Raw genomic sequence first — 16735 nt, 5'->3', positions numbered from 1 at the left:
GCAGGTCAAAACTCCCGTGCTGATCAGTAGTGGGATCGCACCTGTGAATAGCCACTGCACTCCAGCCTGGGCAACATAGCAAGACCCCATCTCTTAAAAAAAAAAAATAAAAGCTAAGGTTGTTTTCTGCAGTTTTCTTTAACTCCTGACCTCAAGCTGATCTGCCTGCCTCGACCTCCCAAAGTGCCTGGATTACAGGCGTAAGCCACCACACCAGGTCAGCCTTTTCTGCAGCCTTCTGACTTACACTCCTATGTTTTTTTTTTTGAGATGGAGTCTTGCTGTAGCCAGGCTGGAGTGCAGTGGCACAATCTCGGCTCACTGCAACTTCCGCCTCCTGGGTTCAAGCGATTTTTCCGCCTCAGCCTCCCAAGTAGCTGAGATCACAGGCGTGCGCTACCACGCCTGACTACTTTTTTTTTTTTTTCTGTATTTTTAATAGAGATGGGATTTCACCATGTTGGCCAGGATGGTCTCGATCTCTTGACCTGGTGATCTGCCCGCCTCAGCCTCCCAAACTGCTGGGATTACAGGCATGAGCCACCGCACCCGACCCACTCCTATGTCTTAAATACACTAGAAAAAGATACATGTGGCATGCTGGTGAGCCTGCAGAATGAGGCTACAAAACCCTCCAAAAAAAGGCGGCCTAATAAAAGTACAGCTTTCCAAACAAATCAAAGAGTAGTGAGAGTCAAGCTCCAGGAAACTGAAATTGCACTCATTAGCCATTCTGAATACTGACTACATTTTTGACACAGCAATGAAAAAAAAAATGCTCACTATGTCAGATACTTTTGTCCTGTTCTTCCATCATAATCTTTTTTTTTGAAACAGGGTCTCACTCTGTCACTAAGGCTGAAAAGCAGTGATGAGATCACAGCTCACTGCAGCCTCAACCTCCTGGGCTCAGCCAATCCTCCCATCTCTGTTTCCTGAGGAGTTGGGATCACAGTGCACACCACCTGGCTAATTTTTTTTTTTTTAAGACAGAGTTTCTCTCTTGTGGCCCAGGCTGGATGGAGTGCAATGGCTTGATCTCAGCTCACTGCAACTTCTACCTCCCAAATTCAAGTGATTCTCCTGTGTCAGCCTCCCAGGTAGCTGGGATTACAGGCATGCGTCACCACACCTGGCTGATTTCGTATTTTTAGCAGAGACGAGGTTTTACCATGTTGGCCAGGATAAATTTTTTTATTTTTATTTTTTTAAGATATGAGGCCTCGTCCGGGCACAGTGGCTCACGCCTACAATCCCAGCACTTTGGGAGGCTGAGGCAGTGGATCACTAGGTCAAGAGATCGAGACCATCCTGGTCAACATGGTGAAACCCCATCTCTACAAAAAAAAAAAAAAAAAAAAAAAAAAAAAGGTATGAGGCCTCTCTGTTGCCTAGGCTCATCTCCAACTCCTGGGCTCAAGTGATCCTCCTCAGTCTCCCAAAGTGCTAGGACTACAGGTGTCAGCCTGGGTCTGAATCTTGGTATCATGAATTTCTACAGCTAAATGGAACTGCAGCAATCATCTTGTCTAATGTGTTCATTTTACAGAGGAGGCATGTGAAAACAAGAGATATGACTTGCACGAGGTCAAACAGCTAGTTAGAGCCATAGTAATGATGAAAATCTGGATTTTGTGACTCTCAATTCTAAGATTTTTTCCCCTCTATTCGTTGAAAAGCTATACTAGCTGGGCACAGTGGCTCATGCCTATAGTCCCAGAACTTTGGGAAGCCAAGGCAGGAGGACTGCTTGAGTCCAGGAGTTCGAGACCAGCCTGGGCAACCAGGCTGAGTGCAGTGGCACACAACATAAACTCTATCTCTACAAAAACAATTTAAAAATTGGGCTAGTCACAGTGGCTCATGCCTATAAATCCACCACTTTGGGAGGCCAAGGTGGGAAGATAGCTTGAGCCCAGGAGTTCGAGACAAGCCTGGGCAACACAGCAAAACAAAAAATACAAAAAGTTAGCCAGGTGTGGTGGCATCAAGGCTGCAGTGAGCTGTGATTGCGCCACTGCACTCCAGCCTAGGTGACAGAATGAGATCCTTTCTCAAGAAAGAAAAGGAGAGAGAAAGAGAGAAAGAAGCGGGGGGAAGGGAGGAGAAAAAGAGAAAAAGAAAAAGGGAGAAAGAGAAAGAGGGGAAGGAAGGAAGGGAGGGAGGTGGAAGGAAAGAAGGAAGAAAGGAAGGAAAAAAGAAAGGAAAGGAAAAGAAGGAAGGAAAACACAAAATTAGGTGGGTGTGGTAGTGCCTGCCTGCACTCACAACTACTGGGGAGGCTGAGGTAGGACGATTGCTTGAGCTCAGGAGGTTGAGCCTGCAGCAAGCTGTGATTGTGACTGTGCCACTATGCTGCAGCCTGGTGACAGAGCAAGGCCCTGTCTGAAAAAAAAAGAAAAAAGCTATACTAGTAAAACAAAACAACACTCTTAGAGAGTATCTTAACTGTAACAAAGTCACAAAAAGTGTTACAACTGAAGTACCCGCCAAATCAACATTTGTTGAAAGAAGTAACATTTGTTCACATAGTGCAGGGGTTACTTAAAGCACATATTTTCTAAAGTGTTTTATTAATTACCACCTGCTAGAATTTATGTCCTGCGTTTCCATCAAATGTACCTCCTGAAAAGCAGGCCACAATGACACTCATGGCAAAGGTAAGAAAAGTGATACTTGTGGTATAGATAACTGATGGTACAAAAGGAATCCACAAATGTGATGCCAACAATCAAGAAGAAAGGACTGAAGAAGGGGCAAGTAATCCTGAAAATGCAATCAGAAAAAAACCCCAAAGAAGTTGGCCAGACACTAATGACCATAGAACACAATAAAAAGAAGGCAGTTTCAGAGCTTGTCTGGCATCAGACAGCTCTCACCTGCAAAAAGAAAGAAGGAAAAAATTTCTCACAGACAAGAGAAAAATCCTAGGTTTGCCCCTGAGTGATGGACTAGATATGACCTAATAGGTATTTGCCATCTCTTATGTCTGGGACTCTGATCCAAGAACAAACAGCAAGAGAACCATGAAAAATTAGCCCTGTTGGATCTGGAGTTCTGCCTTGACAAGATATAAAGCTCATTCATAGATCTGACTGTGCTCATGAGACTGCAGTTCAACTCCTGCTGCTAGAGCAAGAGGAGGGGGGAAAAAAGATAGAAAAGGGGTGAGAGGGAAGGAGGTGGCGGATCTGGGTTGTGACTATAATAGCTACAGTAATTAGAGTGTTTCCAAGCTGCTAGAGAAGTCTTCAGGGTAGAGAAGTGGGATAAGAGATGGGGGCGGGGGAAAGGTAAAAGGAATCAAACTACTGAGAGTGCTAGGAAAAAATAAGTGGTTAGTGAACAGTTTTAATAAAACAAACACAAAAACTGCCATAGCTTCATATGAGGAAATCAGGAACTTGACAGTCTTTCCTAGAAGTGAATACTAAACAATTAACTGCTGTCGCTAGGCTTCCACTTAAAGCTAGGTTACAAACTAGGTTTAGGTAGATTACTGCAAATGTCTCCAGCTATGCAATGGTCCATGGGCCCTGACCTGAGTCGTAGTTTGGCCTCAATTTCCAAAGAGCCTTCACTCCACTTGGGCTGTGGGAAAGAGATTTCTGAACTTTCAAACAGTTCATAAGGCTCATTTCTCTTCAATCATCCATTAATTAGTACCCTGTGAATTCCATTAGGTCGTGTGTGTGTAAGTTGCAAGAGAAGGAGCACACAACCTGTTGGCCTAATACAAAAAATGAATGGAAGACACTAAAAAGGTCAGAAAATAAACACAAGGATACTTGCTTATAAATTTTAGGCTCTTTGGCTTTGCCTATTATGGTGGCACGAACATATGAAAGAGAAAATCATATTAATAAATAGAGATTATAATCTATTTAAAAATCTTATTTTTCAGAAAACCTCCAAGTCTTTTCCCAAGTTATAGAAAATGCTATCCCCCACCCCCTTTTTATTTTTTTGAGACAGAGTTTTGCTCTTGTTGCCCAGGCTGGAGTGCAATGGCTCAATCTCAACTCACTGCAACCTCCACCTCCCAGATTCAAGCAATTCTCCAGCTTCAGCCTCTCAAGTAGCTGGGATTATAGGTGTACACCACAGTGCCCAGATCATTTTTGTATTATTAGTAGAGACCGGGTTTTACCTGTTGGCCAGACTGGTCTCAAACTCCTGAACTTAGGTAATCTGCCCACCTTGGCCTCCCACAGTGCTGGGATTACAGGTGTAAGCCATTGCGCCCAGGCTGTACCTGTTTTTCAGATAAATATTTAGTGGAGATGTTCCTTAATATCATTTGGTCTTCTGGTGATGACATGGTTCTAACAAGCGATGTTAATGTCAGTATCAGGGAAAGAGTTACAAAGGTGCTGGGAGAAACTAAAAATTGAAAGGAAAAAAAAACCGAAGAGATGCAAACTTCATGTGGGGAAATATATTCATAATATAAAAACATGCAAATGTCTTGAATAAGGCATGTCAGGTAGACACAAAAGTTACACATTTGCATAAAACCTGTTAGGTATCCCCCCAGTAGGCTAAATCTTTTCCACCACACAGAAAGCAAAGAATTTTCTCCTTCCAATTTTCCTTTAATAAACAAGTACTAGAACCAGGTGCGGTGGCTCACGCCTGTAATCCAAGCACTTTGGGAGGCCGAGGTGGGTGGATCACCTGAGGTCAGGAATTCAAGACCCACCTGGCCATCATGGAGAAACCCCATCTTTAAAAAATAAAATAAAATAAACAAGTACTAGAAACACTGAATTACCACTATTTCCCTCCCATTCACAGAGTATAAAGCCAGAACTCCCATAAATACAACTGAGTGGTGCAGGGCCATGTCTAGGGTATGCTATTCAGTAATCTTAAAAAAAAAAAAAAAAGATACAGAAGAATCTCTTTTCTCTATTCTATCACCATCTTACTAACAAATCAACAAGAATCTAGAAACGTGAAACAAACTGCAATTTCACTCATACAAACTGAACCTAAACCACACAAGACCAAGTATTTTCTTGTCATTGTGGCATGTGATTCTTCAACCACCTGCTCAGTAATCCCTCTTCAGCTGCACAGCTGCTGCCAATTCCACATGCCCAGCTAGGCAGGTGCTTCAAGTGAATTACCTGTTCCCTAGTGAAAAGAGTCCTTCACTGACACTTAGTGGACCCAGAACCTGCCAATCAACATCACCTATCTCCATTTTGTCTGTCACAGACAAAAGGGAGGTATCATGAAGGCATATATAATACACTATGAGATTTTGCATTTTGTGGGTTTTTGTTTTTTAAAGGAAATTTATTTTGAAAAATCAAGAGAAAGAGAGAATTAAGGGGCTGAAAATTTCCCACACAATATAAGGCTGCCTTATCTCAGACTAGTCCCATCTGCCTGGCAGTATTCCCACCATGACCAGTTCTACATGAGGGAAATAACAATTGCTTAGCTACCTTCGGAGTAGGAGAAAAGGGCAGTACAAGTACTAAGATACCCGGGAAAGTAGTAACTAGAAAGAGAAAGCAGAGTGGGAACTTCTTTGCTATACTTAGGCTCCATGGCTAAGCTCAGGCAAGTGTTCTGAGTCAAATAAATAAGGAGTGGCACTTCCACTTGACAGAGCAATCAGTAAACCCCTCAACAAATTATCCTGTTCCAGTCATTTAGTTGCTATATGCTAATTGCTACATAATTGCTACCAGGAGCCAAAATTATGCTTCCATATCCTCACAAAGTAAGCACTAATCTGTCCAACTTTCTAGACCTCTATCACAAGGAAATTTGTTTTTCTACCAAGAACGTGGGAGGGGTGGGGGAATCCAAAGCACTCTTTGAATGATGGTCACAATCAGAAGACTCACATGAGATTCCATGTGGCAAGAGCCCAACTCTGAAGCCACTAAATCTAATCAGAACAAATTTAATCTGCGGCTTCTCCCTTCACTGTCACCTGACAGCATTCAGATATAATAAACGCCAAAAGCCCAAGAGCAAAAACCTCTGGACTCAGTTTAGCTGAGGCTTCACTCAAATAAACCCAGGACATAGAGTTGGAAACAGTCTAAAGACAGACAACACCTCCAGTAAGGCCTCGAGACAGTTCTGTCATCAAAAAAATATAAAGGTCAGAACAACCTGTTCTCTCCTATCAAAAGCCCAACACCTAAGTGGCAGGCCATCATTTAAAGAAACTCACTGAAATAAGGGGATAAGGGAGGCACCACAGACTCACTGCCTCAGAAAGACCTTTACCAAAACCAAAGGCTAACGTTCTTATTCAACAATATCCTATGGGAAATAGTTGGCTATCATGTATGCAGTAGATTACATACAATTTCCCATTCACAATGAGTTTTACCTCTAATCCCTTTTTAAAGAAAATATTTTTTTTGTTTCTTTTTTAAATTGAGATGGGGTTTCACCATGTTGGTCAGACTGGTCTCGAACTGTTGACCTCAGGTAATCCACCCGCCTCGGCCTCCCAAAGTGCTGGGATTACAGGCGTGAGCCACCAAGCCCGGCCTAAAGAAAAGTTGTATTTAATGTCCTAAATGGAAAACTCTTTTCTAGCCCCAAATATTTTTTTTTTTTTTTTTTGAGACAAGGTCCTGCTCTATCACCCAGGCTGGAGTACAGCGGTGAAATTACAGCTCACTGAAGCCTCAACCACCTGAACTCAATTAGATCTTTCCACCTCGGCCTTCCAAGTAGCTGGGACCACAGGCAAATGCCACCACACCCGGCTAATATTTTTATGTTTTTTGTTGAGATGGGGTTTTGCCATGTTGCCCAAGCTGGTCTCTAACTCCTGGACTCAAGTGATCCTCCTGCCTCAGTCTCCTGAGTAGCTGGGACCACTGGCATGAGCCACTATACCCAGCTAACTTCATTTTTTAAAATTTTTGTAGCGAAAAGTTCTCACTATGTTGCCCAGGCCATTCTCAAATTCCTAGGCTCAAGTGATCCTCCTGTCTCGGCTTCCCGAAATGCTGGGATTACAGGTGTGAGTATCATGCCTGATCCCAAATAACTTTTTACACAACTAATAGTACCTAAATATTATTTGGGCACTTCTATCAGGTATGTACAATAGGACTCCTTCTAGTTTGTTCTCATCTTTCTCTCATTAATAATCCCTAAAACCTATACGATTTTTCAAAAATGTTTATTTCTTTGGCAAATTTCTTCCTAACACAGAGGCAAATACAGAATTTTGCACAATGAGCAACTCATCTCCTTTCATTAAAGTAAAAATAAATATTAAAAGGTTTGTTCCCACAGCCCTTGCCCAGATAGGCAAATTCTGTGGCTTTTTTGTTGTGCTATTATTATTGACCAGGAAGTAAGCATTAAAAAGGTACTTGCTTCTCGACTTTTTCTTTTTTCTTTTTTCAAGAAACAGGTCTTGCTTTGTTGCCCAGGCTGGTCTCAAACTCCTAAGCTCAAGTCATCCTCTTGCTTCATTCTCCCAAAGTGCTGAGATTACAAGCATAAGCCACCACACCTGGCCTTGACTCCCTATCTTAACCCTGCACAGGTTTTCAGTGGTATTCCTAAACCAACAAAATTCACTGCATGTGTGTTCAATTTACATAAAAGAATTAAATACGATGATTCAAGTAAGAGCAGAACCTTCCCCTTGGAGTCTTCTTCCTTAAGAGTCTGAAACAAACATCATAGTTGAGTCTACCAGACACTATTCCTTCACAACTTACAGGCTAGCCAAAGAGGCAGGCACAACATGGCTGGCATCCCCTATTCTTCTGAAAAATGTGTGCCAATGAGCTCTGCATTGTTCCTCACTCAAAAAGAAGAGCCTTTCTGTCTGGCCTCCTCCAATGGCAAGCCCCAGTCTGGAAAAGGAAGAAAATGGCACTGAGGAGCCTGGGAGATGGAGCATATCCAAAGCTCTCAGACAAGACTTGAACCTATGACCTTCACTGTGTACACAATAGGCGGGTGAGAGGGACCGGTTTATCTCTGCTGCAGCAGTTCTCAGCCTTGGGGTAGCACTCCCGATAAAATGACACGACTATTGTGTGTGGCAGCAGAACAGTCATCTCCTCACAACAGCCTAAACCAGCACTCCCTCCCCCAAGACAAAGCAGCAGGGGTGAAATTAACTCAAGGCTGCAGAGCAAAGCCTAATACAGAAAAGGGAGGCCTGTAGGGGCTTGGAGACTCTCCTCAACCCCTGGGGCTCAGGACACATGGCTGGAAACAGACAGGCTTTCTTCCCCATCTTTCCCACTCTCATTTAGGTAGGGAGCTCTTTCTTAAGAGAATTTAATCATCTGTGATTTGTTCAGAAATATTCCCCCGAAGGGCTCTGATCTCTCCACCCTGTGTGAGCCTAATTCCTAGAAGCTGAAATGACTGTTTGCTGCTGCCTGTTTCACAAACACACATTAATTGGTCAGATGTGTCTCCTCCTCCCCAACCCCAAAGGGAGGAAGGAGAATCTGAGCAAAGCACAGAGATGATCCAACCGTAATTACACATAAAGGGAAAAGAGGGCAGCATGGGTTTTCCAAACAGGATAGGGTCACAAACCCTCCCGGGGGTACAAGGATAGCAGCTAAGGTCCAGGCCCAGGGATCCCTCCATCTTGAAGAAAAGGACAGGGGTAAATGTGACCTGAAGACTGTTAGGGGCACACACCCACAACCTACTTACTGCAGGATCCCAGCCACCTTGCTCCCCTTTCCCGGGTCACGCACACGTCCGGCTTCCAACCCTTTGCTCTGAACCCGCCACCCCTTCCAACTCCCTGACTGGCCCCAGTCGCCCTGAGCGCCCTCAACGTACCCAGACTCGCCTGAGAAACTCTCTGGCCTGCTCCCACAACCTAGCCAGACCCTAATCCCCTCCCGGGCACCCCTACCCTCAGCCTGAACCGGCCCTGGCCACGCTTTGAACTTCACCCCGCGCCCCTCGACGCCCCCTCCCCCACCCACGCAACGACCCCCCCACACACACCTTCCCCTCGCTCCGCCCCAGCCCCCCCAACCCCCACTTCCTCCGTCAGGCAGCGCCGCCGCCCCCGGCCCCCATCAGCTCCCTCAGCCTCGCGCCCCATCGGTGCCGCCGCCTCTTTCCTCCCCTAGTCCCGGCTCCACACAAAGCTCCGGACTCACCGCGCGGCCGGTCCCGGGAGCCGCCACCTCCGCCCGCCCGGGGCCCCGGGCCGTAAAGCCGCCGCTGCTACCGGGCCCAGGCCGCCATCCGTTCCCACGGCCCCTCCCCCCCACCCCGCCCCGGCTCGGCTCTCCGCCCCCTCCCCGCGCCGCTCCGCCCCGCCCGGCCGGTGCCGCTGTGTCCGGGGCCGCGGGTCCCTCAGCCGCCGCCGCCACCGCCGCCGCCGCCGCCGCCGCGATCCGGGACAACCAGAGTCACCTGGAAGACCCGGACATTAGACTACCAGGCCCTCGGATCCGGATTCCGCGCTGGTGTGGAGTCTGGAGCGGGTGAGCGCCGGGGAAACCCGGAACCTGGATGAAGGAGAGAAATCCTGGGTCTCGGAACGCGCGCTCTCCCGGAGCCCAGATTAGAGAGTCGTAGCTCGAGGAATACTGGAAATCCCGGCAAGCCGGTTAAAACCAAGATAAACTCGAGGAAACCTGGATTGGAGAGCTCGAACCTAACGCTGTCCCCTCATGGGCAATAGAACTCTCGCTGGATCAAACTTCCTCACAGAGAGGTCTCTGGGGGATATTGGACCTTTTAATATAGAAAACATCTCTTCTGTAGTTGTCCTTCAACCATAGAGAGGAAGGGGCCGTACGGGGTCTGAACATGGACATCCACAAAGAACAGAAGAGCCATCACAGCTCCTGATGGTTTCATCCATTTTACCCCTTAGTTCAGCAAAGTACCAACCTCCTAATTTTTTATCCTGTGTTCTCCAGCCTTTTCTTTTAGGATTACCACTTGCTTTTCTCCCCAAAGCACCCATTTCTAAACCCTCTACATATCCCTTTTCCCCTCACCATCCAAATCACTAAATCTTGTTGCCTTTTATTATCTAAAAGTGTTATTCTGTCCTTCTCCAACCCACCATTCTAAGGATTGTCTGTCGCTTTTATCTTTCCTCATCTGCCGTTCATCTCTGATTGCCCAGCACACTCTCCAGGGTACAGTAGGCATTCAGTCCATGTTTAGGTGAACTCTCCTACCCACCTCTCACTTGTGAAACATCTGTTCATGACGACCTCCTAAGACTTCCACCTCATTCCATAGTAAACAAATTTACCTTAATTCTCAAGGCCTCCCACATCTTAGCCCCTATTATGTCCTTCTTCTGTCCTTGACCATTTTATTTGGCTTTGCATTTATCTTACTTTTTTTCCCTTATCCTGAGGCCTCCTTCAACAGTACCACTCAAGATAGCATGTGACTTGGAGATAAGTGAGGTCATAAAATCCCTTTACTCCTCATTTCCATTCCACTAAAAAAAAAAGGAGGGGGAGGGGTTAATAGCTAAAGATAAAAACTAAGCCTGTCTGTCCAGGAACAATAATCTCTCTTTGGTCCACCAGTAGTCACATTGTTAGACAGTACAGGGGCAGAACTGATCCCAGGTGACAGCGAACTTCCAATATATACTAGACAAAGTTACAAGTGAGGATTCAGCTACTTAGTAGGTGGAGGCAGAAAAGAGTTTAGTGTTTTAGATTTAGGGGTGATTTAATTAAAGATTAAACATTCCAGTTGTCATCTCCCACTGAAGGAGCATGACTGCCACTGGAGAGAACTAGACTGCAAAAATAGGGAACAAAGGAAGGTAAACATCCTGCAGTGAACCCCAAGTTTTAGCCAGAGAAAGTTCTCAAGCCTGGAAGAACCACTAAAAATGTTCAAGTGCTCAGATGTCCTATGCAGTAAACAAATCTTAAGTTTTGACCCACTGTTCTTCTAGACCAAGGGTTGGCAAACTGCATTTCACAGGTCAAATCAGGCTCACCACCTATTTTAGTATGTACCATGAGCAAAAATGATTTTTACATTTTTAAACAGTTAATCAAAAGACTATTTCATGATGTGAAAATGATTTGAAATTCAAATTTCAGTGTCTGAAAATAGTTTTATTGACACTAGCCAAGCTCATTCATTTACATTATCATCTATAGATCCATTTTGACTACAACAGCAGAGTTGAACAGTTGAAACAAGGACTGACTGCATGGCCTGTGTAAAGCCTAAAATATTTGCTAACTGGCACTTTACAGAAAAAGTTTGCCAACCCCTGCTCCAGACAAACACTATCCAATATAACTTTTTGCAGCAATGGAAATGTTCTATATCTGTGCTATCTAATGCAGAAGTTGCTAGCCATGTGTAGCTATTTGAGCACTTGAAATATGGTCAACAATGACTGAATAACTGAATCCTTAATTTCACAGCCTAACCATGAAAAGAAATTTCCATGTTATTCTGCCATTTACTAATGAGGCTCCGGTTGCGTATTTTGGATGCTGAGGTGGGTTCTTGTAAACTTGTAAAGTTCTTGTAAACTGTCTTATCTGAGCACACAAAATGGTTGCATAACCTGATCTGTTGCAGCTCCTGATGTTTTTCTTTCGACATACACACAGTCCATCCAGGTGAAAAAAATCAATCCAGACACCTCTATGCTCAGGCTGTTGTTCAAATAAACCTCTTCCCCCCTCCCTAGGCTCTTCGCCTCCTGCCTTCTAGTTTTATTTTGGTATTAAGAGAGGCAGGCGACTCCACAGAATTCAAGGTGCTACTCCTTGGTAAACTATTGGCTGCATAGTGAACTCAGTATGGCTTCATTAATAGTAGGGTCTGCAGGAGGTCAGAAAGAGACTATCCCCACCCTCCCCCACCACCACCTGAAGAGGTGGACATTAGCAGTCTTTTCCCCTTTCTCCAGAGGTTGAACAGAAAAAGAATACTACATGTTTGCATCACCGGAACAAGAACTGGCTGGGTTTTCCCTGGGAATCCAGAGTGATCAGGCCCTGCAAAACCAATGCCTAGAGCTATGCAACAAGCAGGGTTCACAGTTGAGTGAACATCAATGCATAATGAGTGGAGGCATTTCAATGCAAATAAACGCTGAATATGAAGGATTAAAGAAAGGGGAAATTAATCTTTTTCATAACACAGGGCACATTTTTTTCTCTCCCTTGCTCTCTCTTTTTTAAGTCATACACACAACTGCTGGAGGGAGTCCAACTTCCCCAGTGCGGTAGTGTTGCTTTAGAAAAAGCAGAACATACACATTTACGACCATGAATTTCCTCAGGATGCCAGCAACTGAGATTCTGACAGCTCTTCAGATCAGCCTCAGAAACAAACTGTTTCACTAAGTACGGTCAGACTGACAAGCAAAAACCTCATTTCAAACCAACCTCTTCGTTTTCCAAAGCACAGAGCTTTCTGGGATGTGAATGGTTTAAAAGGTTTGATTTCAGCATTTGGAGGGTATTTGGATGCATTTACTGAGGCGATTTTATTTTTCAGTTTGTTTCTAATTGCCCCATCCAAGTGATGCTTTTGCAATACCAACAAAATAAAATAGGGCAGCTTCATGCTGCTTTAGCAGGTGGCTCCATCTCCTCCCAGTCTGAAGTATTCATATCCTGGCTTCTCAAACCCAAGAACAAAGTGGAAGCAGTTCTTCAGGTTATTCCTTCCAAAAAAAAAAAATTTTTTTTTTTTTGCCAATGAGGGTTACTCAGCTTTTCACATTTCACTCAGACAGTTCCCTTCAAGAGACACTGGATTGGAGCAGAAAACTTTTACAAACCTTTTTGTCCCATCACAGGTTTGTATTAAGCACAGGATTCCTCAAGTATCTTATTACTCTACTGGATTATCCCTTTGATAAGAAACTTTAAAATCTGAGAGGATCCCTCAAAAAAAATCATTAACCTAGGTTAAAAACTTTCTAACTGCAAATACAAGTCTCAGAAAGGAAAGAAATTTCTACCTTGTTCCTATCTCTTTTGATACTATTCTGAGAAAAATGTCAAAAGACTTAGAATTTTTAAAATAAGCTTTTATAAATAATGTATTCAAAGATTTTGACCCATTACATAAAGTAGGAATCCCACTCCTTAAGAAAAATACACAGATTTTGGCAGGAGTTAAAGTTTGAGATATTCAAGCCTGATGCCAATCCTTTAGGTTTCTACTACTTCAATTCCAAAGGACCAGTTGATAGCAATTTTAGTACACAAAACTCCACTACACTGTGTAGTTCCTTTTCTCCTGGGTCAGACAGCTTTATTCTGCTTCATTAACCCCTTCTTTGCTCCTTGATGGATCTTGGAATCCAGTTTCCCTGTAAGGGAGAAAAAGAAGTCTCATTATTTATTTTTGTATTTGCAATGCAAATCTTTCGTAGCCTCCCAGGTCTTCTGGTTACTGTGTTCCTGTCACATTCAATTATCTTACTTCAGGACTCAGACACTTCCAAACTTCAGAGTTTCATTCTATAAGAATAAGGAAGCAGTGGGAACACAGTACAGGGATACCCACATACATACAGTGAGTCCTAAGAATCAAAGAAGTTCATTATTTCTAGTTTTGTAGCTACCGAAAAGAAATACCACATTTTTAAGGGTGTTTGATGCTAAAGCAAATTTTTAAGAATATACACATGCGATCAAGGCAGGCATTTCACACAGTGGGAAACCCATTCCTCTGACCTGTTAACTGGCTAAGCATAATGCATGAACCTCCTTCACAGTGAGAAAAGCAGTTCAACACCCCTTTGCTGCCTCAGACTTAACAGGGGGAGTGACCTGCAACAGTGGAATAGAATCCACACGAATGCTTTACTGACAAAGGGCCCCTATCACCAGCTAAGAAGGGTAAAGGTCATAGGCTCTATGACTCTCTAAGTGTTAAACTTAGAAAACAAGCAACCTTCCTATCCCAGGTGACCCTAATGAAACGTATATTACTGATGTGGTCTCTGACCTCTTCTCAGATCTACCAGGATAGAGTTTGGCTCAGTAGCAGTAGCCTTAGGAACCATCCATCTCATTAGGAGAATCTTAACAGAATTCCTGTCTGGCCTGAGAACAGCTTGGCAGTTTGTTTTCTCCCACAAAGTCTCATCTAAGTCAATAGTGATGCTTACAGTGAACACAGCAATGCAATTCAGTTCAGTCTCAGCACTAAAAAAATAAAAAACAACAACAACGAGTCTTCCCCTTCAAAGGCAGCTGAGTATACCACAGGCCCATGCCCACAACCACTACCTCTCATATGTTGTCATTTTCATTTGTTGCAGCAATCAGGCACAACAGAAAGAGCACCGGACTAAAAGAAGACCCAGGTTCTAGTCCACCCTTCTCTGGTATTAACTAGCTGCATGACCAGGACAGGTCATTCAATGTCTCTGGACAGTATTTTCACTTGTCCAATTAAGAATACATGTACTTACTGACTACTGCACAATAAGATTGTGAGAAAAATAGCCTCAACCAACAAGCTTCCCTATTTTTTTCAATCTCCTCCTGCCCAACATGATGTCTCTGTCTGTCTGTCTGTCTCTCTTTCAGGCTACACCTGCTTCTAGAAGAACATTACATCCTTTTCTGGGCTTCCTCAGAAACCATCACTAAGTGATACCCTGAATATCATTTCACAAAAATCACAGTGCTGTTGATTTTCATTTGGGCTTTAAAGCATAGGGCATTCCCAGGGATTTAGGAGTTCTTTTATCCCCTATGCTGCCTGGCTGAAAACCTGAACTTGTGCCAGCTCTCTGGCAAAGAGCCCTATTACAAGGCAAGTCAGCCTTTGTATCCCTAACACTACCATAGTGACTGCCAAATGGTAGGCGCTCAATAAATGCTCTCTCCAAATGAATTAAACAAAGGTAGACACTACAAATTTCAAAACCTTTATATTATAGACAGCACTAAGTAACGACAAATAGCAGATATCAAATGTATGTAAGAGTACAGATTGTAAAGGTGGTGGTACCCAGAGGAAAAAATACGAATTGAGTCTCTTTCGGCTTTTTAGGACAAGCTAGGACAGAATTTAGAATTCCATCTAAGACTCCAGACTTCCAGTTATCTGTACTGAATATGTTGAAAGACTCAGTTTTATTGATTGATTGAGACAGGGTCTTACTCTGTTGCCCAGGCTGGAGTGCAATGGCATGATCTTGGCTCACTGTAACCCCCACCACCCGGGTTCAAGGAATTCTGCTGCCTCAGCCTCCCCAGTAGCTGGGACTACAGTTGTGTGCCATCACGCTTGGCTAATTTTTTTGTTTTTTGGTAGAGATAGGGTTTCACAATGTTGGCCAGGCTGGTCTTGAACTCCTGTCCTCAAGCAATCCCCCCTGCCCTGCCTGCACTGCCCCGGCATCCCAAAGTGCTGGGATTACAGGCACGAGCCACCACACTGGCCAAAAAACTCATTTTTAATCCTGAGACTTCCTAGTTGTATAACCTTGAGTATATTACCAAGTCACTCTTATCCTCAATTTTATCAACTCTGAAAGGAAACTGGACTCTACAATACTGAAGCTTCATTTCAACTCTATGATATTGCGCTCTAGAAATGAAATGTAAATTGGAATAATTTATTCCTGAGGCAATCTGATATAGTGAAAAAAAAGAGGAAACCTTGAGCCAAAAAGACTTGAGTAAAACAACTTCTATAAACCTCCTTTCTGTAAAATGAAAGGAGGAAAAAGCCCTTACTACCTCACAGAGTTATTGAGAAGATTATAGCTAACACGAAGTACTTTCTATAGACCAGGCACTGAACTACATATATTACATGTACCCTAAGTCCTTTAATCAAATAACTACAGGTTCAGTATCCCTTATCCAAAATGCTTGGGACTGGAAGTGTTTTGAATTTTAGATTATTTTGGATTTTAGAATATTTGTGGTTTATATACTTAATGGTTAAGTATCCAGAGTCCAGAAATCCAAAATCCAAAATGCTCCAATGAGCATATCCTTTGAGCATTATGTTGAAGCTCAAAAAGGTTTAGATTTTGCATTTCAGATTTTCAGATTTGGGGTATGGCATGGTGGCTCATGCCTATAATCCCAGTACTTTGGGAGGCCGAGGCAGGCAGATTGCTTGAGCCCAGGAGTTCCAGACTAGATTGGCCAACATGGTGAAACCCTGTTTCTACAAAACAAACAAACAAACAAAAAAAACCCGAAATAAAAATTTGCTGGGTATGGTCGTACAAGCTTGTAGTCCCAGCTACTCGGGAGGCTGAGACAGGAGGATGGCTTGAGCCCAGGAGGTGGAGTTTGCAGTGAGCCAAGATCTTGTGCCATTGCACTCCAGCATGGGCAACAGAGTGAGATCCTATCTAAAAAGAATTTTTTTTGGCCTGGCGCGGTGGCTCACGCCTGTAATTCCAGCACTTTGGGAGGCCGAGGCAGGTGGATCACAAGGTCAAGAGATCGAGACCATCACGGTCAACATGGTGAAACCCTGTCTCCACTAAAAATACAAAAAACTAGCTGGGCATGGTGGTGCGTGCCTGTAATCCCAGCTACTCAGGAGGCTGAGGCAGGAGAATTGCCTGAACCCAGGAGGCGGAGGTTGCGGTGAGCCGAGATCGCGCCATGACACTCCAGCCTGGGTAACAAGAGTGAAACTGCGTGTAGAAAAAAAAAAAAAAAGAAATAGAATTTTTTTTTGGTTGAGAGTGGTGGCTCACACCTGTAATCCCTGCACCCTGGGAGGCCGAGGCAGGCAGATCACCTGA

At 43.9% G+C, this 16735-nt stretch overlaps 1 protein-coding gene across 6 annotated transcripts in view; it reads right to left on the bottom strand.

Annotated features, from left to right (window-relative positions):
* Positions 1-13015: 13015 nt before the first annotated feature.
* The window catches only part of TRIP4 (thyroid hormone receptor interactor 4), a 75010-nt gene continuing 71290 nt past the window's right edge, over positions 13016-16735 (bottom strand). For all 6 annotated transcript variants that reach the window (XR_004729520.3, XR_008474661.2, XM_054240453.2 and 3 more), the window contains exon 13: positions 13016-13315. Coding sequence is in view for 3 of the 6 variants with exons in the window: in XM_054240453.2 (XP_054096428.1) it covers positions 13248-13315 (68 nt within the window). In the remaining 3 variants the exon portion in view is untranslated. The remainder of the gene's footprint in view (positions 13316-16735) is intronic.

This window comes from Callithrix jacchus, chromosome 8 (assembly GCF_049354715.1).
Source record: "Callithrix jacchus isolate 240 chromosome 8, calJac240_pri, whole genome shotgun sequence".
Classification (NCBI taxonomy): Eukaryota; Metazoa; Chordata; class Mammalia; order Primates; family Cebidae; genus Callithrix; species Callithrix jacchus.
This window is presented reverse-complemented; position numbering and strand designations above follow the sequence as displayed.